Source organism: Caenorhabditis remanei, chromosome V, assembly GCF_010183535.1.
Source record: "Caenorhabditis remanei strain PX506 chromosome V, whole genome shotgun sequence".
Taxonomy (NCBI): Eukaryota; Metazoa; Nematoda; class Chromadorea; order Rhabditida; family Rhabditidae; genus Caenorhabditis; species Caenorhabditis remanei.
This window is the reverse complement of record NC_071332.1, coordinates 4039642-4063961: the sequence shown is the minus strand read 5'-3', so window position 1 is coordinate 4063961 and position 24320 is coordinate 4039642. Positions and strand designations below refer to the sequence as shown.

Genomic DNA, 24320 nt, shown 5'->3' with positions numbered 1-24320 from the left:
CTAATCACCCTGCTTCTAATCAGAACTAAGAAAAAACACCGGGATAATTATATTCATGAACTCTGAATATAGATGGGGTGCCGTTATAATACAGGTGCCGTTATATTACAGTATTTACGGTAGATGCACCTTTAACACTTCCCGGCACGAGTTCGTGACCGATAATAATAACGAGTTGCAACAACAAAAGGAAATAGTGCTGGACATAGATTAGACGCAGACACATGGCGTACCAGATCTCCGAGAGGTCTTTGAATTAAATACTTTGGGGGGAGGACCTCTTTGGAGAAATGACGTATACAATTAGACTAGAGAGCTTCGAGGGGTGAAGAGACGCAGAGGCGGAAGCAAGCAAATATGATCGTCGGTATTCATTGTAATACCAGCACCAAAGTTGCATGGAATTCAGACTTCCGACTTCCGACTGCCGGATAAGGAAAGTTAATTCCGACTTATGTCATTCCATAACTGTGGAATTTAGGAAGAATACATATCGGAGAAATACAAGAAACAATTATCTATCAGTCTAATTTCTTCTTCCAAAATCAAAACTTCTTTCAATTTGACCGAATTGAACTTCTTCAATTGATCTTTATAAAACTCCAAATATTCCTCATTTTCTGCTTCTTCCAAATTGAAGGGCACTTCCTTAATTTCGTCTGCATTTTCGATTTCTTTGTTATTCTCTGTCATTTTTGATCTAAAACAATTATTTAGAGCATGGGAGTTTATAGTAAAAATCACTAACTTTTCTTGTCGTTCTCGAATGTACAAATATCCAATTGGAAAAAGGAAAATAATTGTTTCAACAACAAAAGCTGAGTTTCGTAACGCTTCATCCATTCCGCGAATTTCGATACATTGATAAACTTCTACTGTAGCCATGAAACATGTGAACAACGTCCACATTGCTACGCATTGTTTCTGCAAGTTTTAATATTTTAAACTTTAAGTTGTTGACAAGGATGGTGTTTCAACATGGCGAAGTCAAGAAACAGGTAATACTTTGCTGAGCCGTGTCTAACTAGGAAAGGCCCCCGAGTGACCGTGGAGTTATATTATGTGACCTATATCATTGAAAAGCTGAAAAGACGCTGATTCCAAATATTTATTCAGTTTTTTCCCTCGAGATCTGCTATTCGAGGAAAACGAGGTCAAGGGATACCAATGACTTTTCAGCGGTCCAAACTTTACACTAGTTTTTTTCTCGAATACTAGACCTCGGTGGCAAAAACTGAATATATCTTTGGAATCAGTGTTTTCTCAGCTTTCCAATTATATAGGTTACGTTTTATAGCTCCACGGTCACTCGGAGGTGTTTCCTAGTAAAAGATCAGAAAATAGGCGTTTCTTCAACCAAAAACTAATTTTCCATGGATTTTATGATTTTTTCTTTCGGAGTTTTTGAATGTTTGCGTGGAAATCTACTTCCGACTTCCGGATCAGAAAATTTTGCAAAATTTCACCATTTTTGTCAACCTTTTACTGAAAAACACCTGTTTTATAGCCCCCGGCATTGATACAGCTACTTCTTCTGTCAGAATGTTAGTTTTATTTAATGAATCTATCACAAACAATCACAAATGAATTCCTGAGACGTGGTATGTGGTCCCTGAGATAAAAATTAGCAATGAATGACAACATAAAAAATAATTACAGAAAATAACTATGCGATCTATGATTTAGGATTATAACAATCCATAAAAGTAACATCGGAAAAAGCATGGGCGCGCTTCTTCTGACCTCAAGAATGTCCTCGTCTTTGCCAGTGTGGACAGCTATAACTACCAAATGAATAACGTGAAACAGGAGAGATAAAACGCACATTGCCATTCCGGTTGTTTCCTGAAAGGAGAAGTAGAAAACTATGTACCTCAAGGGAAGTGTTTGAAGATGCCACTTTCAAATGACCTATATATTTGGTTTTAGGTATTTTCGACCACGGGGCGCTCATTTTTGCAGTTTTGCAGTGAAAACCTGCTGAATACCTCTGCGAGCCGAGTTATAAGCTCTCAAACTTTTCATGTGGTCAAGCTTTTCCACATGGAATTTCAAATCGGCAAGTAGTATACGCAAGATTTTCTCATTTTTGCAACGCCCGAGCACAGGTAAACCGCTGGGGAACACAAATGGAACAGCGCGGTATCATACATGCGGCTTGACCATATGATAAGTTTGAGAGCTCATAACTCGGCTCGCAGAGACATTGAGCAGGTTTTGACTGCAGAGATGGACTTCTCGTGGTCGAAAATCCCTGTAACCTAATTTTTAGGTCGTTTGAAAGCGGCGTCTCCAAAGACTTCCATTGTAAGAAGTTGTTTTCTGAAAGTTCTAAAAAACACCAACCCAGAGGAAATTCCTTTTTCTCAACAGCCGAATCTCTTCTTCTAAAATCTTGACTTCTTTCAATTTGACAGAATTAAACTCCTTCAATTGTTGTTTATAAAACATCATATATTCCTCATCTCCTTCTTTTTCAGAATCAAAAGTTACTTTTGAAATGTCTCCTTCCTGTTCAATATTTTCATTTTTCGCTTTTATTGCTGCTCTGAAATAAATAATTTCAAACATTTTTGTACATGAAATTGAAGTAAAAATGAAAGCTCACTTGACTTGTCGCCGGCGCAATATAAGGTATACTATTGGAAAAAGGAAAATGAGTATCTCAGCGACAAAAGCTGCTTGCATCAGCGGTAGGCTTATTTTGATCCATAGGTATACTTCTCCTGTAACCACGATACATGTGTATAGCAACATGACTGCCATGAAGATTTTCTGCAATTTTATAGACTTTTTGACAAGTTAAAGTTATTGTTTGCTACAAAGCAAAGATAAAACTATTTTGACTATGAAAGTTTTTTCTGCAAGGGATACATATCTTATACATAATTTGAAGATGTCATAAAGATAGCATGACAAATGTTGTATAAACACTCTTCAGACTGATTTTCAAACTCACAGCCGACTGAATATAGTTTTCGAATACTAAATAACAAATCTTATCTCATCTTCCCCGTTTAAAGCCCCAAACCGTAACTCAAACCAATTGGAAACTTTAGGCCCCTTACCGGGCGCCGCTCCCATCAGAAAATATGTTTTATCGTGGGCCAACTCAGATGCTTGCCAAATTTCAGTCTTCTAGCTTTAATCCTAACAAGGAAGTTGCTCCGGGAAAAAAATCGGCTCAAATCTCCTACTGACCCCAAATATAATAATATGTAGTCTGGTTGCACCAGACCCAATAGCGGATTTACAGCAATTGAATCCTCCAAATCAAAATGAAATTACTTACCAACAACCAAAAATCAAGTATCTTCTCTCCAACCTCTTTTTTGCACCGTTTCCAATCTTTGACCAACTTATCATTGCTAGATTCCAGCCGATCAATTTTTATTCTCATTGGTGTCATTTTCTTTGGATCTAGAGGTACTAGAGGTTGTAAATCAAGAACTGACAACCGATGATAATCGAACATTGGTTCTGAAAACTTTGATGATTATAGTTTGAAAAAATCGAAAAGAAAAGTGGAAATGTATCATTATAGATGGCAAGAATGAATGATTGGATGCGTTGAAGAGACGCAAAACTAGACGGAATCAGGTCTGAATATAGTACTTGGAGACGGTTTTCGGGAAATTCCTGTTTAGACGAGAGAGTGTCCAAGAGTGAAGAAACGCAGGTTATCGGAAGAAGGAGGTGATGTTGAGTTGGGAAGGTCATATTTGGTATTATTTATTTACTTATAGCCCCCACACCCCTAGAGCCCCCCACCACGTGAGGAAATCATTTAACTGTAATCATTGAACTGTTGAACATCAGCCCCCACTATTGAACATCCGTCCCCCAATATTAAACATCCGTCCCCCACTCATTGTACATTAGGCCCCCACCATTGAACAACAAGCCCCCACCATAGAATGACAGGCCCCCAGAACGCATCTCTCCAGTATTTTTACCTAAGCCTGAAGATTTGGAGAATATTGAATCAGTTTTTGCAAAAATAAAATGGAGGGGGGGGGCTAATGTTCAATGGTGGGGGTCCGTTATTCTATGGTGGGGGTCAATTGTTCAATGATGGGGGCTTATTATTCTATGCTGAGGTCATATTTTCTGATATTCGCGGTGGGGGGCTATTCTAAGGTGCTTTTTGGGGGGTGCTTCTTCAATTAGGGGGGGGGGGGGGGTGCTAAAAGTAAATGTCCCCGTCATATTTTTCTATCCGGACTGCTCGATACTTTTTTGGCTCAAGGCTGTAAATGTGTAGGTGACATAAGATGTGGTATATTGTATTCGATAGCGTAGACTATGTTCTGTCGGCTGTGAGTTTCTAAATCAGTTTGAAGAATAGTTATAACATATTTGTCTTTATGGAATCTTCATGGTACAGTACCGGCCAAAAATCTATCATAGTTTAACTTTACCAGTTGAAAATGCCAAACTTTGAGAGAGCGCTGTGGTAAAACTAACTGTCCCACAGAATAAATTTTTATGGATCGAACAGACCAAGAATAGAACTCCATTTTTTAGTTGGCAACTTTTCTGTACGGGAACTCCTTAGCAAGTTACATATTGAAAAAGTAATTTCTCTCTCAAATCGTCTCATTTCAGTGCAAAATAGTGCAATTTTTGATGAGGCAATCAGTATTACAATGAAACACTCTCAAAACTGGTTTTTTGTTTCTGATGCGTAGCTACAGGCCTCAGCGACCTTTTGGCAACAGTTATGGCCGGTGCCTCCGCTCTCCTCGTATCTTTTGCCCCGCGGGGGTCGCTCGTGTATACATACAGTATCGGGCGTCTCCAAGAAGTGAATAAATAGAGAACCTGCCCAGAGATCTTGCGGTCCAGGTGTCTGCGTCTCTTCTACGCAACGCAATCTTTCCTTTTTGTTCGGTATTGGCATTCTGCGATTTCTCAGAGTCTTTTCAATATCCATGTATGATTATCGACGGCTTTCAAGTGGTTCCCTATACGAAAATCCCCTGAATTCTGTATTTCGGACACCAACAGAAAAAGAAATTGTGCGGTTGGAGGATAGTAATAAACAATTGATCGAGAAATGGAGGCAGTACAAGAACGAACTTGAAGACGAGATAGTGGAATTTCGGAACCATGTAAGTTGTGATTTTTTATTAAAGTTTATAATACCAAAATTTTCAGAAAATATGCTGGTCATTTATTATGTTCTTCACATGTTTTATAGCCGTTGAACAATGTATCGGACTGAATGAATCGTTCAAAGCAGCTTTTTGCGTTCTCTACTTCATGTTCCTTTTTCGAATGTTATATTTTGATTGGCGGCGACTAAAAATGAAGTGAGCTGAATCTAATTCTTAGAATCTACAGAATTAAATAAACTTACAATTTCAGATTAGAAATGAAAGCGAGTAATGAAGATATCGAAAATGGAGAAGAAATCAAAGAAGTGATCTTCAATTTGGAAAAATCAGGAAATGAGAAATATTTGGTATTTTATAAGGAACAATTGAAGCAATTCAACGATGCCAAATCAAAAGAAGTTTCGATTTTGAAAGAAGAGATTAGAATGATAGATAATCAAAAGTACCTATGGGTTAGTTTTTTTGTAATACTACTTATTAGCACGACACACTTTTTACAACCGCGCTCTACAGAAACCAAAGAAAACTACTTACCCAATTGAGTGACTCAGAGGAAAACATACATTTCTCAGAGGGATTTCGTTGGAGCGCAGTTGTAAGAACTGTCCTCAGCAAATATACTGGTGATGAGAGTGACCGAGGGGGAGAAAGGCATAATTGTCAAAAATCGCCGGGAAAATCTTGAAGGCTTGACCCAGCTTCATAATAATGTCAATTAAAAAAAACTGATCTTATTTCCAGGAAAGAAATGCAACGGGAATATCCCTTCTATTTGTGTGGATCGCTCTCATCCATAGCGTGATAATAGCCGTCGTTAGAGGGGCAAACGGTAGAGAGGTGGAGCTCATGATACCAACTCTCCTCATTACATACATTTCAATTCTTCGATGGCCTTCAAAACCCAAAAGTTCACAAACTGGAGAACGTGTAGTTATTGTTTGTTAATATTTTATGTCTTTCATATTTTCTTACATTGTATCTTATTCAATCGTTTCTCAGGAACTGCAATTATGGTTTTTCACGTCTTTCATGTTTTTATACATTCTACCTCAGTCAGTTTATTCTCAGGAACTATCAATCGTTTGTTCGATAATTTGTTACTATATTAATTGAATTTGTCGGAAATAAAAGCATTCGATTCATTCTACATTGCAACATCGTTTTCTCTCAGAAACCAAAAAACAAGTCCGAAACCAGCTGCAGTGTAGACGATTGCAGAAGGAAGTATATAAAAAATGAATAACAAGTCACAGTTAAGTAGTTTGAGAGTCTCGATGATGCCGAAAAATATCAGGGTCCAAGCGTTCAGTAGGAAAACAATAAAGCTGATTATGACCTGAAAAGTATTCAAATGTTTGTAAATGATTTATCTCAAGTTTTGAAAAACTATACCCAAAGAGACACATGATTGAACAGTGCTCTGGCTTTTTCCTTCAGTGGCATTACTTCCTTTGAATAGAAATCCACGCATTTTTCTAACTTTTCGGTGTATGACAACTCCATATTTCCAAAGCTAATATGTTTAACGGTACCTTCCTCTACATCCGATTGGTTTGCAGCTCTGAGAATTTAGTTTGCTATCAGTTACTTTTCATAAAAACTTACATGATTTGTCGACGGAGTTTCAGAAGCCGATACAAAACAACCAAGGAAACAAGTATCTCCATGATAATAACTAATGGATACCAAGTGCAATTCACAGCTAGAATTTGTTTAAGGACCATAGTGAAAGTACAGAGGAATGTTAACACGAATAGCAAGCCAAGTTTCTGAAAAAATCTGTTATAACCATCATCTATTAAAAAAGACTTACAGCATAACAAACGTAAACCTTATTTTCTCCAATCAAATCTCTCTTCTCTTTCCATTGCGTATTCAATGTATTCCTGAGATTTTCCAATTGCAGACTCTCTTCTTCAGTTGGTTTCGAATCTTCACGTAGTTTTCCGGACTGCTTGATAAGGAGTTTCAAAAATAAAACTACTTGTTGTTGACTTTGTTTTCTAGAACCTTCTAGCAAAAACTCTTCGAATAGCGTGGAAATCAGATTAGGTGCTTTTTTCTTGGGTGGTATCAGAATTTTCATGACGTCTAGATCTGTAAATTGAAATATACTGAAAAATGTAATCAATCGAACATGATTTAGGTGATTGTGAGATAAGCACATTTAAAAAAGGTACACCCCTGCATTGTAAGGAAAAAAAGATGGAACGTTATATAATAGATAATGAGATAATGACGCAAAAAAAGAAAGGGGGGAAAACCGATCCGATAGGTAGACCGTCTAATGAAGGTTGTTTTCCAAGGACCTCTACTGCTGTAGTGTTCTGTAGACACGGAACATTGTATTTGTGTTAACGAGAAATATCAGTGACGGTAGAACGAGGGAGAAAGGTACCATGTATAGTGTACGAACGAAGCAGCCATTTATCGTACGGACCATCGAATGCAAACAGCAACAAAATTTCAACAAAATTTCGTGTTTTTTCTTTCTTTTTTTTACGATATTAATGAGAAAACGCGAAATTTTGTTGAACAACGAGGAATCGAAAAATAAAAAGAATTTATTTTGTCCGAGAGGACTACACGGTGGAAGAAATTCGGGAAATGAATACTTAAAATAAAGAGGGCCAGGGTTTTACGTAGGCGTTCCTACACAACATTTTTTTGTTAAAGAACAAAAAAAACAAAAAAACTTACAAATGCCCAAAAATCAACAGTCATTTTTCCCACTTCCTTCTTGAGCTCTTTCCATTCTTTAATGTATCCATCACTGCTCTCCTCCAATTTTTTGATTTCCACTTCCCTTGGTGTCAATTCTTTATGATTTTGAGGTTTTTCAGTCTCTGAAACGTCTGATGAGAGCCGCTGATGATCATGCATGGGTTCTGAAAATATGGAATAGTATGACTTTTGAAAAATCGATTGACAGACGAAAGCTCGTAGAAAGTGTAGCCTAGTAACGAATTGCAAAAGAAAGAGTACAGTGTGTAGAAGAGACGGAGTCACATGACGCACGAGGTCTTGAAAGAATTGGAAGGCGTGCATAGACTAGAGTGCACCCAAGGGCTAGAGAGACTCAGAGAGCACAACTCGGGCAATGCTGGCCGAAGTTCTCAACTTCGCGTCTCTCATGACAATTGAATAATATTTGTGCTGGCCGAAAGTTTTCAGTATGATTTCTAGGTCGCTCTTGTTGTGATCTGTGGGTTCTAGACATTTGCCGAAAACGTTGGGAGTTCTAGGCCACCACGACGCTTTGCTGAAAAACAATTTTAGGGATTGCCTTCATAGTCTCCGAACATTTTGGACCGTACATGACAATTTTAGATTAAAAAATTAACGGATGTAGAGTTTATTATATTTTTCAAAAAACACATCACAAACAAATACAAATGATTCGTAGTCCCTGAGAATAAATTGAAAAAGAGGTAGAATGTAAGAAATCATGAAAGACAGAAGAGGGTCTTAATTACATAACCTGAGAAAATATTTGATGAGGTAGAATATTGGATAAGGTAGAATGCATGATGTTACAAAAAATGGCATAATGAGGTTATACATCCTGCAATTTGTGAATTATCTGGTTTCGACGTTTCCAGCAGCTACGAATTAATCGGCGACAAGCCCTGAACAGAGAGCAAGGGGCACATAATATATAGGAGATGTAAGGCATAACTTTCTGCAAAGCTGATAAAGAAACTTGAGCAGTCGCTACGTGCTGACTCTCCGCATCTTTAATGTCCTTCTCTTTGCCAGTGTAGAATGCTATCAACGCCATATGAATCGAACAAATATAAAAGGATGCAGTGCATATTAAGACTGCGATTATTCCCTGAAAATCATATTTCTTGGTTGTGTCTTTTTATATCCCACAGTTCCGATTTTCACATAGTTTTTGTAGGACAAAAATAGAGTTTTTTTGTAGCTCAAAGTTTTTTTTCTGGAGAGTTACAGCTATGCTGTTCCAACTCTTGGGTGAAATTCCTTTTCCAGGATTTGTATATTTCAGAGTTGCATGGAACTGAAAATTTCTTATCCAAAAGTGGAAGTCGGAATTCCATGCAACTTTGGTATACAGTACCGCCCAAAAATGTATAAAGCTTTGCCATATTTAGATGAAAAATGTATTAAGTTTTTGCCATTTCAGCTAACTTTGAAAGTGTGTCATAGTAAAACTAACTGCCTTACAACTTTTTATGAGATCAAATAGACCAAGAGTAGAACTTCATTTTTGTAGTTGGCAACTTTTTTGTAGAGACGCACCCTAGAGAGTTATAGTAATTTCAAGTGGACAGTTCAAAAAAAGCACTAGTATGCACTGAAATGGGTCTTCGGTTGTATCAGTGGATATGCCCTTCATCTCTAATCAAAATAAATATACATCGGATTTGTGGAAAAAATTACTTTGTCGATATGTAACTCTCTAGAATGTGTCCGTTCAAAAAAATTGTCAATACAAAAAATGGATTTCTACTTTTGGTTTATTATATCTTGTGGGAAAGTTAGTTTTACCATAGCGCTTTCTCAAAGTTCGGCATTTTCAACTGGTAAAGGCAAAATATGATACCTTTTTGGTCGGTACTGTACCATGAAGATGCCTTGTTGCAAATCCTGGTTCAAAATATGTGGCAATGTTTACTAGGGAAGGTCATGGCGTCAGTTTGGAGTTGTAGAGTGTGACCTATATTATTGGAAAGCTAAGAAAACGCTGATTCCAAATATATAATCAGTTTTTGCTCTCGAGGCCTGGTATTCAAAAAAAAAAAGAGGTCAAAGTTAGGAAAAATGGCAAGTTTTTACCTTTCAGACACGCGAAAACCATTTTTTTTGCAATTTTCGTGTGTTTTCCGAACTTTAACCTTGTTTTTCTCGAATACCAGGGAACGAGGGCAAAAACTGAATATAGATTTGGAATCAGCGTTTTCTCAGCTTTCTAATGAATTTAGTCACGTTTCATATCTCTGCACTGACTCGGTAAAGTTTCCTGGTTAGTTAGTTTCACAAAGTTAACTGACAAAGGAAGTTCATGACGAGGAGGGTTGAACGTTTTCTATAAATTGGACCTTTGATACTTTCGAGCCTGCTGATTCCAAAACTGCAAGAAAAATCGGCTAAATGCACATGTGGACCGAGTTATGAGCCGTCAAAATTTTACTATTGAAAAGCTATTTTGAATAGCAATTTTATTTAATATGTAGTACTTTTCAATTCAATACTTTATTACTTTTCAAGTACTTTTCAATAGTAAAAGTTTGACGGCTCATAACCCGGTCCACGTGTGCATTTGGTTGATTTTTCTTGCAGTTACGGAATCAGCATGGTCGAAAGTATCAGAGGGCCAATTTATTGAAAAAATTCAACTCGACTCGTCATGAACTTCCCTTGTGAGAGGTTAGCATGGGGCTTCCATAACTTCAACTTCGACATGACCGAATATTGTTGCGTGTATTTTCTGCAAACGTATTAAAAAGTTTTTTTGAATTTTGCTGATATAAGGAAATTTTCATTATATCTTTCAGAACTGGGGAATTGCTGGCCGAAAATTCCATTTAGAGGTTCTAGCTTTGCTGAAAAACATCTTTAGGGTTTGGGTTTATCGTCACCGAACATTTTTGACCGCTCATGAAATTTTAGAATTAACGGAGGAGCACTTTATTGTATCTTTAAAAAAATACATTACAAAAAAGTACAAACGATTAATATGTAGTCCCTGAGAATAAATTGAAAAAGAGGTCAAATGTAAGAAATCTTGAAAGACATAAGAGAATCTTAATTACATTACCGCAATAATTAATTACTAAAACTTCTCCAAATTGTAAACTTTCTGGTTTCGATGGTATCCGCAGCGACGAATGCAAATTTTAGAACAGAAATCAAGAGTGAAACCAAAAGTTAGACAGAAGAATGGCAACGGATCCACTTTGACTTTTGCACATGGCGGTGACTGGAGATCAATTAATACGCTATGGATGAAGACAATCCAGACAGATAGAACGAATAATCCCATCGCAGTTATATTCTGGAAACGAGACACTGTCATATTAGCACGACACGCTTTTTACAACCCCGCTCTACCGAAATCGAAGAAAATTGTGTGCGAAATTCAGAGACTCAGAGAAAAAGAGACATTTTTCAAGGGATTTCGATGGAGCGCAGTTGTAAGAATTGCTCGGAGCTAATATAATGGTATTGAAAAAAATCTTTGGCAGGGAATTCGAGAATTTTACAATTAACTAACCCAGCGATACCCTCGATTATCCATCAGTCTAATCTCTTCTTCCAAAATCGAAACTTCTTTCAATTTGACCGAATTAAACTTCTTCAATTGATCTTTATAAAACTCCAAATATTCCTCATTTTCAGCTTCTTCCAAATTGAAGGGCACTTCCTTAATTTCTTCTGCATTTTCGATATCTTTGTTATTCCCTTTCATTTTTGATCTAAAACAATTATTTAGAGCATGGGAGTTTATAGTAAAAACCACTAACTTCTCTTGTCGTTCTCGCCAATACAAATATCCAATTGGAAAAAGGAAAATAATTGTTTCAACAACAAAAGCTGAGTTTCGTAACGCTTCATCCATTCCGCGAATTTCGATACATTGATAAACTTCTACTGTAGCCATGAAACATGTGAACAACGTCCACATTGCTACGCATTGTTTCTGCAAGTTTTAATATTTTAAACTTTAAGTTGTTGACAAGGATGGTGTTTCAACATGGCGAAGTCAAGAAACAGGTAATACTTTGCTGAGCCGTGTCTAACTAGGGAAGGGCTCCAGGTAACCGTGGTGTTCTAGGACGTGACCGGTATCATTGGATAGCTGTGAAAACGCTGATTTCAAATATATATTCAGTTTTTGTTATCGATGTCTGGTATTCGAGAAAAACGAGGTCAAAGTTTGGAGCGCTGACAAGTCGTGGTGTGGGCGGTAGTCAGGTAATGACTTGTCAGCGATCCGAATTTTGACCTCGTTTTTCTCGAAAACCAGGAATCGAGTTCAAAAACTGAATATATATATTTGGAACCAGCGTTTTCTCAGCTTTCCAATGATATAGGTCACGTTCTATAAATTCAAACTGACTTCATGACCTTCCCTAGTAATTAGTATTTGGCATACATGTTTTATACATAAATCATTTAAATATACCATGGGCAAATATGTTATAAACATTCTACAAACTGATTTTGAGACGCACAGCCGACATAATAAAGTCTTCGAATACTATACAACACATCTTATGTCACCTCCCCCAGCCCCGAGCTGTAACTCAAGCCAATTATCGGATTTTTAATTACAGCAATAAAACCCTCGAGAAAAAACTTACATACGACCACAAATCCACTATCTTCTCGCCAACCTCTTTCTTGCACCGTTTCCATTGTTCGATCAATCGTTTATTACTATTCTCCAAGCGAAACAACAAGAAATCTTTCTCCGTTGGTGTCGGAAATACAGAGATCACAGAAGTTTCAGATTGGGAAACACTAGATGATAAAGAAGAGGAAGAAAACCGTCGATAATCATACATGGATTCTGAAATAAACTGTGAGAAATCGTATACAAACTAATAACAAGTGGTCCAGATTGAACGGTAAGATTGTAATGCGTAGAAGAGACGGAGACGAAGGTCTCCGTACTGGTCTTTGTATTCATTTAGACCTTAGAGATATCCTAGACTTAATGTGTAAACGAGAGATTCCCGCGGGGTAAAGATACGCAAAAAGAGGGGGTAAATCTGATACATAGTGAGGCAAAATGAGGCGCGAACAGTTTTGATTGTGCTGAAAAATACCTGTAGTTTTGGCTTTGAAGTCTCCGAACAGTTTTGACCGTTTATAACAATTTTAGATTGAAAAATAAACGAATGTAACAAAACTAAAAAACTAAATCATTTTCTTATTAACAGAACTCTTTCAACTATGAAATTCTAAAAAGTTAGTCATCCTGGCACAGTTCTTTAGTTTTTTCAGCCCGGTCTTTTCATTGTAACTATCTCTTATCTTACATATTTTAATGGTCCAATTGTCTGTTCTCTAGTAATACTCCCTTGAAATACATGCTTTTTCTTGCATGACTTTATGCCCTAACTTTATGCATAATGTATACATTCACAATGTTGACTTTATTATATTTTTCGAAAAATGCATCACAACTGAATACAAATAGTCCCTGAGAATAAATTGAAAGAGGTAAAATGTAAGAAATCATGAAAGACAGAAGAGGGTCTTAATTACATAACCTGAGAATAAATTGAACAAGGTAGAAATATCGTATAAAGAGGTTACAAGGGATATCTATAGATTCTGCAATTTGTGAGCTATCCGGTTTCGACGGGTCCAGTACCCACGAATTGATCGACAGCAAGCACTGAACAGAGAGCAAGGAGCACAAGAAATGTAAGGAACAACTCTGATTAAGAACATAAAAGTTATCATAATAGTCCCTAGGACAAGACCCTTCGCATCTCTAATGTCTTCCTGTTTGCCAGTGTGGAAAGCAATCAACGTCGCGTGAATGAAACAAATCCACAAGGTTATAGCGCATATTGTGTATACGGTTATTTCCTGAAAATCATATTTCTCGGTTGGGTATATTTATATCCTACAGTTTCAATTTTCTTGAAATTTGAGTAGAACAAATATTTAGTTTTTTTGTAGCTGAAATCTTTTTTCCTGGAGAGTTACTATAATTCTACAGGAATCACCAGTGTCAAATACAATATTGGAGCTTTAGATTTGATCTTCATTCTCGAATATCTGAATTTTTTCAGACAGAAAGTGATTAAAAGAACTAACCCAGCGGATATTCTTTTCCTTCAATAGCCGGATCTCTTCTTCTAAAATCGAAACTTCTTTTGATTTGACATCATTAAACTTCATCAATTGATCCATATAAAATACCACGTATTCTTCATTCCCTTTTTTTTCAGAATCGAAAAGAATCTTTCCAATGTCTCCTTCACATTCAATATCTTCATTTTTTGCCTTAATTTCTGCTCTGAAACAATTTTCAAAAGATTTATTTGGCACAGCAACTATAAAAACTCACTTTACTTGTCGTCGACGTATTAAAAAATATACAAATGGAAATAGGCTGATGACAAACTGGCCGACCAAAAGGTTTCCTAACAACCGTGGACTCATGGTGATACATAGGGAAACTTCTTTTATAGCCATGCCACAGACGAGCATCATGCAGAATGTAAAACATGCTTTCTGCAAGAATTTTTGGATCATATTTGTCGAGGACCGGACCTTGACAACTTTGGCTCGGATTATGCTACTTTGCTATTCGAAGAGAGACGGCTCGATGTGGTTCTTTACTTATATCTTTTTTAAAAGCGGACTGAAGTCATATATTTTTATTTCAGATTCTGATACTTCAGAAAATTCTGAGTAACTTTCATCATTGGAGAATGTGCTAAAAATTGCTCTAAACGCTCTAAATTCGCGTTTTCCCGGCTCAAAAGGAACCTTCGTGGAAGAGTGTTCCCACGCGAATTTTCGCACCCGTGTAGTCCTCTCGGACAAAATTATTTCTTTTTATTTCTCGATTCCTCGTTTTCTTGCTTTTTTCAACAAAATTTCGTGTTTTTTCTCTCTTTTTTTTTACGATATTAATGAGAAAACGCGAAATTTTGTTGAACAACGAGGAATCGAAAAATAAAAAGAATTTATTTTGTCCGAAAGGACTACACGGTGGAAGAAATTCGGGAAATGAATACTTAAAATAAAGAGGGCCAGGGTTTTACGTAGGCGTTCCTACACAACATTTTTTTTTGTTAAAGAACAAAAAAACAAAAAAACTTACAAATGCCCAAAAATCAACAGTCATTTTTCCCACTTCCTTCTTGAGCTCTTTCCATTCTTTAATGTATCCATCACTGCTCTCCTCCAATTTTTTGATTTCCACTTCCCTTGGTGTCAATTCTTTATGATTTTGAGGTTTTTCAGTCTCTGAAACGTCTGATGAGAGCCGCTGATGATCATGCATGGGTTCTGAAAATATGGAATAGTATGACTTTTGAAAAATCGATTGACAGACGAAAGCTCGTAGAAAGTGTAGCCTAGTAACGAATTGCAAAAGAAAGAGTACAGTGTGTAGAAGAGACGGAGTCACATGACGCACGAGGTCTTGAAAGAATTGGAAGGCGTGCATAGACTAGAGTGCACCCAAGGGCTAGAGAGACTCAGAGAGCACAACTCGGGCAATGCTGGCCGAAGTTCTCAACTTCGCGTCTCTCATGACAATTGAATAATATTTGTGCTGGCCGAAAGTTTTCAGTATGATTTCTAGGTCGCTCTTGTTGTGATCTGTGGGTTCTAGACATTTGCCGAAAACGTTGGGAGTTCTAGGCCACCACGACGCTTTGCTGGAAAACAATTTTAGGGTTTGCCTTCATAGTCTTCGAACATTTTTGGCCGTTCATAACAATTTTAGATTAAAAAATTAACGGATATAGACTTTATCATATTTTTTGAAAAATACATCACAAACAAATACAAATGATTCATAGTCCCTGAGAATAAATTGAAAAAGAGGTAAAATGTAAGAAATCATGAAAGACAGAAGAGAGTCTTAATTACATTACCTGAGAAAATATTTGATGAGGTAGAATATTGGATAAGGTAGAATGCATGATGTTACAAAAAATGGCATAATGAGGTTACTATACATGCTGCAATTTGTGAATTATCTGATTTCGACGGGTCCAGCAGCGATGAATTGAACGACTGCAAGCACTGAACAGAGAGCAAGGGGCACAACATATATAAGAGATGTAAGGCATGACTTTCTGCAAAGCTAATAAAGAAACTTGAGCAGTCGCTACGTGCTGACTCTCCGCATCTTTAATGTCCTTTTCTTTGCCAGTGTGGAGTGCTATCAAAGCCATATGAATTGAGCAAATCCAGCAGGATGCCGCGAGTATTGAGATTGCGGTTATTTCCTGAAAATCACATTTCTCGGTTGTGTCTTTTTGTATTACACAGTTTTAATTTTCACAAAGCTTGTGTAGGACAAAAATATAGTTTTTTGTAGCTGAAAACGGCCAACTTTGAAAACCTGTCATAGTAATTCTGATTGTCCCACAAACTAATTTTTCAATGGATCATACATAAGAAAGATAGAGCATTCTTGTTGTTAACAACTTTTTTGAAAAAGAAAACTTGATACACTTTTGACCGGTACTGTATATCTACACACTCTTTCAGTCGCATAATATTTTAAATCTCTGAAATTTTTCAGAAAGAAAGTGATCAAAATTACTAACCCAGCGGATATTCTTCTCTCTCATTAGCCGGACCTCTTCCTCCAAAATCGAAACTTCTTTCGATTTTACATCATTAAACTTCATCAATTGATCCATATAAAATACCACGTATTCTTCATTCCCTTCTTTTTCAGAATCGAAAATAACCTTTCCAATGTCTCCTTCACACTCAATGTCTTCATTTCTTGCTTTGTTTTCTGTTCTGAAACAATTTTCAAAAGTTAAATGAGGAATACCAACTATAAAAACCCACTTTACTCGTTGTCGACGTATCAAAAGATAGATTATTGGAAATAGGAAAATGACAATCCAGATGCCGAAAAGACTTGAACGCAACTGGCTACTCATGGTGACAAATAGGGAAACTTCTTTTGTAGCTATGCAACAGAAGCCCATCATACATACTGACACGTATACTTTCTGCAAGATTGTTTGTATTATATTTGTCAAGGACCGACTCCCGGCAAAGGCCGGACCCTGACAATTATGGTTCGGATCCTTTTCGTTTTTGAAAAACAAAAAACATAAAAACTCACAGCTCCCCAAAAATCAACAGTCATTTTTCCCACTTCCTTCTTGTGCTCTTTCCATTTTTTAATGTATTCATCACTGCTCTCCTCCAATTTTTTGATTTCCTTTTTCCTTGGTGTCAATTCTTCAGAATTTGGAGGCTTTTTAGTTTCTGAAACATCCGATGAGAGCCGTTGATAATCAGACATGGGCTCTGGAAATATGAAATTTATTTTTTATTTATTTGTTGGTCGAAACGAAAGAGGAATACACTGACATGTTACATCAAGATAAAGTTTATAAAAGTTTATAATTTATGCCAAGGGCACATGTTAGAAGTTATGAAAGTTGAGGGTGAGATATTTAGTAAGATTTAATTTGGAATTATTTAATAAATCGTATGACTTTTGGAAATAAAAATCCAATGACAGACAAAAGCTCGTAGAAAATTTCTACGGGAAAGTGTAAACTTGTAAACAGTTGCGAAAGAAATAGTACAATGTTTAGAAGAGACGCAGACACATGAGGCACGAGGTCTTGAGGGAATTGGAGGGCGTCCTTAGAATAGAGTGCTCCCGAGGGATGGGGTGACGCAGAGAGCACAAGAGGTGCAACTCGGGCAACGCTGGCCGAAGTTATCAGTTTTGAGAGTTTTAAAATCGATTGGCAGACGAATAATCGTAGTAAATTAACACTTGTCCGGAGTTATTAAAGGCGCATCTAGTTGTTAAAGACGCATTTAATTTGTACGAAATTGTCTCGAAACGGAAAACTTGATTTGCCGTTCTTTTCAGACCATCAAAGCTTAAAGAGTTTGATCATTTTCAACTACGAGACCATCCCGCGAACTTCCCAATAAACTAGATGCACTTTTAACACTTTCCGGCACGAATTCGTGAACCGATAATAATAACAAGTTGCAACAACAAAAGAAATAGTGCTGGACATAGATTAGACGCAGACACATGGCGTACGAGACCTCCGGGAGGTCTTTGAATTAAATACTTTGGGGGGAGGACCTCTTTGGAGAAATGACGTATACAATTAGACTAGAGAGCTTCGAGGGGTGAAGAGACGCAGAGGCGGAAGCAAGCAAATATGATCGTCGGTATTCATTGTAACACCAGCAACAAAGTTGCATGGAATTCAGACTTCCGACTTCCGACTGCCGGATAAGGAAAGTTAATTCCGACTTATGTCATTCCATAACTGTGGAGCATACGCTGATTTCAAATATCTATTCGGTTTTTGCCTCCGATGTCTGGTATTCGAGAAAAACGAGCTCAAAGCTTGAACCGCTGTCAAGGGGTACCACGTTGCGTATATTTTTCACACGCCGGTAAGGTTATGACTTGTCAACGGTCCAAACTTTGACCTAGTTTTTTTCTCGAAAACCAGACGTTGAGGACCAAAACTGAATATATATTTGGAATCAGTGTTTTCTCAGCTTTCCAAATATATCGGTTACGTCCTATAACTCCACGATCACTCGGGAGCCTTTCCTAGTAAAAGATCAGAAAATAGGCGTTTCTTCAGCCAAAAACTAATTTTCCATGGATTTTATGATTTTTTCTTTTGGAGTTTTTGAATGTTTGCGTGGAAATCAACTTCCGACTTCCGGATCAGAAAGTTTCGCAAAATTTCACCATTTTTGTCAACCTTTTACTGAAAAAACACCTGTTTTATAGCCCCCGGTATTCATACAGCTACTCCTTCTGTCAAAATGTTAGTTTTATTTAATCAATCTATTACAAGCAAATACAAATGAATCCCTGAGACGTAATTAATGACAACATAAAAAAATAATCACAAAAAATAACTATGCGACCTCCGATTTATGAGTATATCGGTTACGACGATGAAAACATTTCTCATAAAGCAAGCAAGGGGAAAATAGAACTAACGGGCAAGATCTAACAATCCATACAAGTGACATCGGAAAAAGCAAAGGCACGTTTCTCCTGACCTCAAGAATGTCTTCGTCTTTGCCAGTATGGACAGCTATAACTACCAAATGAATGACATGAAACAGGAAAGATAAAACGAGTATTCCCATTCCGGTAGTTTCCTGAAAAGAAAAGTAGAAAACTATGTACTTCAAGGGAAGTCTTTGAAGATGCCACTTTCAAACGGCCCATAAATTTGGTTATAGGCACTTTCAACTACGGGGAGTCCATTTCTGCAGTCAACACCTGCTAAATGTCTCTGCGAGCCGAGTTATAAGCTCTCAAACTTTTCATATGGTTTAGCTTTTCCACATGCAATTTCAAATCGGCGAGTAGTATACGCAAGATTTTCTCATTTTTGCACCGCCCGAGCACAGGTAAACCGCTGAGGAACACAAATGGATCAGCGCGGTATCATATGTACATGCGGCCGACTTGGCTTGACCATGTGAAAAACTTGACCATATGAAAAGTTTGAGAGCTCATAACTCGGCTTGCAGAGACATTTAGCAGGTTTTGACTGCAGAAATGGATTTCTCGTGGTCGAAAATCCCTGTAACCAATTTTTTAGGTCGTTTGAAAGCGGCGTCTCCAAAGACTTCCATTGTTAGAATTTTTTTCTAAAAGTTCTAAAAAAACACCAACCCAGAGGAAATTCCTTTTTCTCAATAGCCGAATCTCTTCTTCCAAAATCTTGACTTCTTTCAATTTGACAGAATTAAACTCCTTCAATTGTCTTTTATAAAACATCATATATTGCTCATCATCTTCTCTCTCAGAATCAAAAATTATTCTTGAAATGTCTCCTTCATGTTCAATATTTTCATTTTTCGCTTTTATCGCTGCTCTGGAATAGTTTCAAATATTGTTTTTTTAATAATGAAAGCTCACTTGACTTGTCGCCGGCGCAATATAAGATATACTATTGGAAAAAGGAAAATGAGTATCTCAGCAACCAAAGCTGCTTGCATTCGCGGTAGGCTTATTTTGATCCATAGGTTTACTTCTCCTGTAACCACGATACATGTGTATAGCAACATGACTGCCATGAAGATTTTCTGCAATTTTAAGATTGCCATGAACAAATATGTTATAAACACTCTTCAGACTGATTTTCAAACTCACAGCCGACTGAATATAGCTTTCGAACACTATACAACAAATCTTATCTCACCATCCCCATTTAAAGTTTCAAGACATAACTCTAGTCAACTGGAAACTTTGCGCCTCCCTACCTGGCGGGGCTCCCATAAAGAATCCTGTTAGTAAAGTTGTTTTATCGTGGGCCAACTCACTATCAGATGCCCGCCAAATTTCAGTCTTCTAGCTTTAATCCTAAGGAAGTTGCTCCGGGAAAAAAATCGGCCCAAATCTCCTACTGACCCCAAATATAATAATATGTAGCCTGGTTGCGCCAGACCCAATAGCGGATTTACAGCAATTGAATCCTCCAAATCAAAATGAAATTACTTACCAAAAGCGAAAAATCGAGCATCTTCTCTCCAACCTCTTTTTTGCACCGTTTCCAATCCTTGACCAACTTATCATTGCTAGATTCCAACCGATCAATTTTTATTCTCATTGGTGTCAATTTCTTTGGATCTAGATGTACTAGAGGTTGTAAATCAAGAACTGTCAACCGATGATAATCGAACATTGGTTCTGAAAACTTTGATGATTATAGTTTGAAAAAATCGAAAAAAAAAGTGGAAATGTATCATTATAGATGGCAAGAATAAATGATTGGATGCGTTGAAGAGACGCAAAAACTAGACGGAATCAGGTCTGAATATAGTACTTGGAGACGGTTTTCGGGAGATTCCCGTTTAGACGAGAGAGTGTCAAAGGGTGAAGAAACGCAAAGAGCGGGTTACGCACACAAACTGGGTAAAGCACACAAACTGGGTAAACACTATCTTACCTGTGGGCTCTACGCCCCTACATACAGGGGATGCTTGAGTCTTACAGAGAACACGTTTTATTGTATTCGATAGCGTAGACTATGTTCTGTCGGCTGTGAGTCTCAAAATCAGTTTGAAGAATAGTTATAACATATTTGTCTTAATGGCATCTTCATGGTACAGTACCGGCCAAAAAGCTATCATATTTTAACTTTACCAGTTGAAGATGCCAAACTTTGAGAGAGCGCTATGGTAAAACTAACTGTCCCACAGAATAAATTTTTATGGATCGAACAGACCAAGAATATAACTCCATCTTTTAATTGGCAACTTTTTTGTACGGGAACTCCTTAGCAAGTTACATATCGAAAAAATAATTTCTCTCTCAAAACGTCCCATTTCAGTGCAAAATAGTGCAATTTTTGATGAGGCAATCAGTATTACAATGAAACACTCTCAAAACTGGTTTTTTGTTTCTGATGCGTAGCGACAGGCCTCAGCGACCTTTTTGGCAACAGTTATGGCCGGCGCCCCTTTTTGCCATTAGATTTGCTTCCGCTCTCCGCGTATCTTTTGCCCCCCGTGGGGGTCGCTCGTGTATACATACAGTATCGGACGTCTTCAAGAAGTGTATAAATAGAAAACCTGCCCAGAGATCTTGCGGTCCAGGTGTCTGCGTCTCTTCTACGCAACGCAATCTTTCCTTTTTGTTCGGTATTGTCATTCTGCGATTTCTCAGAGTCTTTTCAATAACCATGTATGATTATCGACGGCTTTCAAATGATTCCCTATACGAAAATCCCCTGAATTCTGTATTTTGGACACCAACGGAAAAAGAAATTATCCGGTTGGAGGATAGTAATAAAGAATTGATCGAGAAATGGAGGCAGTACAAGAACGAACTTGAAGACGAGATAGTGGAATTTCGGAACGATGTAAGTTGTGATTTTTTATTAAAGTTTATAATACCAAAATTTTCAGAAAATATGCTGGTCATTTATTATGTTCTTCACATGTTTTATAGCCGTTGAACAATGTATCGGACTGGATGGATCGATCAAAGCAGCTTTTTGCGTTCTCTACTTCATGTTCCTTTTTCAAATGTCCTATTTTGAATGGCGACGACTAAAAAAGAAGTGAGCTGAATCTAATTCTTAGAATCTACAGATTTAAATAAACTTACAATTTCAGATTAGAAAGGAAAGCGAATGATAAAAATATCGAAATTGGGGAAGAAATTAAAGAAGTGGTCTTCAATTTGGAAAAATCAGGAAATGAGAAATATTCGGTATTTTATAAGGAACAATTGAAGGAATTCAACGATGCCAAATCAAAAGAAATTTCGATTTTGAAAGAAGAGATTAGAATGATGGATAATCAAAAGTACCTATGGGTTAGTTTTTTTGTAATACTACTTATTAACACGAAACACTTTTTACAACCGCGCTCTACCGAAACCAAAGAAAACTGCTTACCCAATTGAGTGACTCAGAGGAAAACATACATTTCTCGGAGGGATTTCGTTGGAGCGCAGTTGTAACAACTGTCCTCAGCAAATATACTGGTGATGAGAGTGACCGATGGGGAGAAAGGCATAATTGTCAAAAATCGCCGGGAAAATCTTGAAGGCTTGACCCAGCTTCATAATAATGTCAATTTAAAAAAACTGATCTTATTTCCAGGAAAGAACCGCAACGCGAATATCCCTTCTATTTGTGTGGATCGCTCTCATCCATAGCGTGATTTCAGCCGTCTTTAGAGGGGCAAACGGTAGAGAGGTGCAGCTCATGATACCAACTCTCATCGTTACATCCATTTCAATTCCTGATGACCGTCAAAACCCAAAAGTTCACAAACTGGAGTACGTGTAACTATTGTTTGTAACTATTCTATGTGTCTTCTTGCATTATATCTCATTCAATTTTCTCAGGAACTATCAATCGTTTGTTCAATAATTTGTTACTACATTAATTGAATTTGTCGGAAATAAAAGCATTCGATTCATTCTACATTGCAACATCGTTTTCTCTCAGAAACCAAAAAACAAGTCCGAAACCAGCTACAGTGTAGACGATTGCAGAAGGAAGTATATAAAAAATGAATAACAAATCACAGTTAAGTAGTTTGAGAGTCTCGATGATGCCGAAAAATATCAGGGTCCAAGCGTTCAGTAGGAAAACAATAAAGCTGATTATGACCTGAAAAGTATTCAAATTTTTGTAAATGATTTATCTCAAGTTTTGAAAAACTATACCCAAAGAGACACATGATTGTCCAGTGTTCTGGCTTTTTCCTTCAGTGGCATTACTTCCTTTGAATAGAAATCCACGCATTTTTCTAACTTTTCGGTGTATGACAACTCCATATTTCCAAAGCTAATATGTTTAACGGTACCTTCCTCTACATCCGATTGGTTTGCAGCTCTGAGAATTTAGTTTGCTATCAGTTACTTTTCATAAAAACTTACATGATTTGTCGACGGAGTTTCAGAAGCCGATACAAAACAACCAAGGAAACAAGTATCTCCATGATAATAACTAATGGATACCATGTGCAATTCACAGCTAGAATTTGTTTAACGACCATAGTGAAAGTACAGAGGAATGTTAACACGAATAGCAAGCCAAGTTTCTGAAAAAATCTGTTATAACCATCATCTATTAAAAAAGACTTACAGCATAACAAACGTAAACCTTATTTTCTCCAATCAAATCTCTCTTCTCTTTCCATTGCGTATTCAATGTATTCCTTAGATTCTCCAATTGCAGACTCTCTTCTTCAGTTGGTTTCGAATCTTCACGTAGTTTTCCGGACTGCTTGATAAGGAGTTTCAAAAATAAAACTACTTGTTGTTGACTTTGTTTTCTAGAACCTTCTAGCAAAAACTCTTCGAATAGCGTGGAAATCAGATTAGGTGCTTTTTTCTTGGGTGGTATCAGAATTTTCATGACGTCTAGATCTGTAAATTGAAATATACTGAAAAATGTAATCAATCGAACATGATTTAGGTGATTGTGAGATAAGCACATTTAAAAAAGGTACACCCCTGCATTGTAAGGAAAAAAAGATGGAACGTTATATAATAGATAATGAGATAATGACGCAAAAAAAGAAAGGGGGGAAAACCGATCCGATAGGTAGACCGTCTAATGAAGGTTCTTTTCCAAGGACCTCTACTGCTGTAGTGTTCTGTAGACACGGAACATTGTATTTGTGTTAACGAGAAATATCAGTGACGGTAGAACGAGGGAGAAAGATACCATGTGTAGTGAACGAACGAAGCAGCCATTTATCGTACGGACCATCGAATGCAAACAGCAGTAGAGGTAGAGTAGAGTAGAGCAGTAGAGCCGGCCTTCTCTCTTTTCCTCTTTTGTTTACTGTCCATACCACACACGTCACCTTTTTCTCTTCTTTTTTGACAATTTACCTGTGTTATTACCAAAGAGACCTTCCTGGATAATTTGATTTTATGCGGGCAACAGATAGGTACTACTATGAAAACATTATTACGAAAGGAGCCGTTTTGAAGTTTTTAGACCGTATTTATTTGAAAACCACCTG

General features: G+C 37.2%; 7 protein-coding genes across 7 annotated transcripts; 2 read left to right on the top strand and 5 right to left on the bottom strand.

Moving 5' to 3' along the window:
- Nucleotides 1-477: 477 nt before the first annotated feature.
- On the bottom strand, nt 478-3475 carry GCK72_017147 (uncharacterized protein; the record flags this gene model as incomplete). The annotated part of the gene is made up of 5 exons (XM_053731913.1): nt 478-700; nt 749-924; nt 2347-2548; nt 2609-2775; nt 3293-3475. The coding sequence occupies 5 exons, from the start codon at nt 3473-3475 to the stop codon at nt 478-480; spliced, it is 951 nt and encodes a 316-aa protein (XP_053580826.1).
- A 1459-nt stretch (nt 3476-4934) lies between these two features.
- GCK72_017146 (uncharacterized protein) lies at nt 4935-6065 on the top strand (the record flags this gene model as incomplete). Its single annotated transcript, XM_053731912.1, has 4 exons — nt 4935-5114; nt 5161-5315; nt 5371-5572; nt 5862-6065. 4 exons carry the CDS (start codon nt 4935-4937, stop codon nt 6063-6065), a joined length of 741 nt encoding a protein of 246 aa, XP_053580825.1.
- Nucleotides 6066-6506: 441 nt separating this feature from the next.
- On the bottom strand, nt 6507-8003 carry GCK72_017145 (uncharacterized protein; the record flags this gene model as incomplete). Its single annotated transcript, XM_053731911.1, has 4 exons — nt 6507-6681; nt 6726-6889; nt 6934-7074; nt 7821-8003. 4 exons carry the CDS (start codon nt 8001-8003, stop codon nt 6507-6509), a joined length of 663 nt encoding a protein of 220 aa, XP_053580824.1.
- A 2917-nt stretch (nt 8004-10920) lies between these two features.
- On the bottom strand, nt 10921-15120 carry GCK72_017144 (uncharacterized protein; the record flags this gene model as incomplete). Its single annotated transcript, XM_053731910.1, has 8 exons — nt 10921-11067; nt 11362-11563; nt 11612-11787; nt 12452-12660; nt 13475-13691; nt 13923-14124; nt 14176-14342; nt 14938-15120. 8 exons carry the CDS (start codon nt 15118-15120, stop codon nt 10921-10923), a joined length of 1503 nt encoding a protein of 500 aa, XP_053580823.1.
- Nucleotides 15121-15796: 676 nt separating this feature from the next.
- GCK72_017143 (uncharacterized protein) lies at nt 15797-17118 on the bottom strand (the record flags this gene model as incomplete). Its single annotated transcript, XM_003096454.2, has 4 exons — nt 15797-16075; nt 16400-16601; nt 16653-16819; nt 16936-17118. The coding sequence occupies 4 exons, from the start codon at nt 17116-17118 to the stop codon at nt 15797-15799; spliced, it is 831 nt and encodes a 276-aa protein (XP_003096502.2).
- A 4393-nt stretch (nt 17119-21511) lies between these two features.
- On the top strand, nt 21512-22627 carry GCK72_017142 (uncharacterized protein; the record flags this gene model as incomplete). The annotated part of the gene is made up of 4 exons (XM_003096448.2): nt 21512-21691; nt 21738-21892; nt 21948-22149; nt 22439-22627. The coding sequence occupies 4 exons, from the start codon at nt 21512-21514 to the stop codon at nt 22625-22627; spliced, it is 726 nt and encodes a 241-aa protein (XP_003096496.2).
- A 377-nt stretch (nt 22628-23004) lies between these two features.
- GCK72_017141 (uncharacterized protein) lies at nt 23005-23704 on the bottom strand (the record flags this gene model as incomplete). The annotated part of the gene is made up of 3 exons (XM_053731909.1): nt 23005-23179; nt 23224-23387; nt 23432-23704. 3 exons carry the CDS (start codon nt 23702-23704, stop codon nt 23005-23007), a joined length of 612 nt encoding a protein of 203 aa, XP_053580822.1.
- Nucleotides 23705-24320: the final 616 nt, after the last annotated feature.